Source organism: Sinocyclocheilus grahami, unplaced genomic scaffold, assembly GCF_001515645.1.
Source record: "Sinocyclocheilus grahami isolate Dianchi unplaced genomic scaffold, SAMN03320097.WGS_v1.1 scaffold12217.1, whole genome shotgun sequence".
NCBI lineage: Eukaryota > Metazoa > Chordata > Actinopteri > Cypriniformes > Cyprinidae > Sinocyclocheilus > Sinocyclocheilus grahami.
Genome location: NW_015514280.1, coordinates 5,603 through 6,114, shown reverse-complemented (window position 1 = coordinate 6,114; position 512 = coordinate 5,603). Strand labels below are relative to the sequence as shown.

At 47.5% G+C, this 512-nt stretch overlaps 1 protein-coding gene across 1 annotated transcript in view; it reads right to left on the bottom strand.

Annotated features, from left to right (window-relative positions):
- Nucleotides 1-133: 133 nt before the first annotated feature.
- LOC107578828 (voltage-dependent calcium channel gamma-1 subunit-like) overlaps nucleotides 134-512 on the bottom strand; it is a gene marked incomplete at its 5' end in the record, with an annotated part of 3,666 nt that continues 3,287 nt past the window's right edge. The window contains one exon of the mRNA XM_016264739.1: nucleotides 134-487. Coding sequence (XP_016120225.1) covers nucleotides 255-487 — 233 coding nt within the window. The remainder of the gene's footprint in view (nucleotides 488-512) is intronic.

Below are 512 nucleotides of genomic sequence, written 5' to 3'. Positions count from 1 at the left end.
TGACAGTTAAGGGGTTTAAACTTGCATGACTGACCGACTTCTGCTGAACACAATTTCAAGGAATCTATACAAATAGAAAAAAGTTTTGGATAATCTATCCCTTTAAATAATTCGACGTCGCTGTCAATGCTTAGTTAAAAATATCAATGCATCACTATCATCATCTATAAATGCAATGCATCATTATCATTCGCTCTGCTAGTGTGACTCCTGTGTCCGTTGCGTTGCGCTCTTACTCTGTGGTCGACGCTACTCTAGTCTATGGGCTCTGGTTCGGCGTCCATGCAGGTCTCCCAGGGGTTTCTGGGCATGTGTGGCATGGAGATGATGAGGAGGCTGATGCCGCTGAGGAAGAGGAGGGTGAAGGCGGCGCAGGCGCAAGCGAAGGACCACGAATAGTAGTACTCGATCCATATGGTCTCGTCACTGTCAATCATGCGTTTGACCGACTGCCTCATGATCTCCACCGAGATGACGATGCACAGACCTGTGAGGGTGAGAAAGGTCACAGA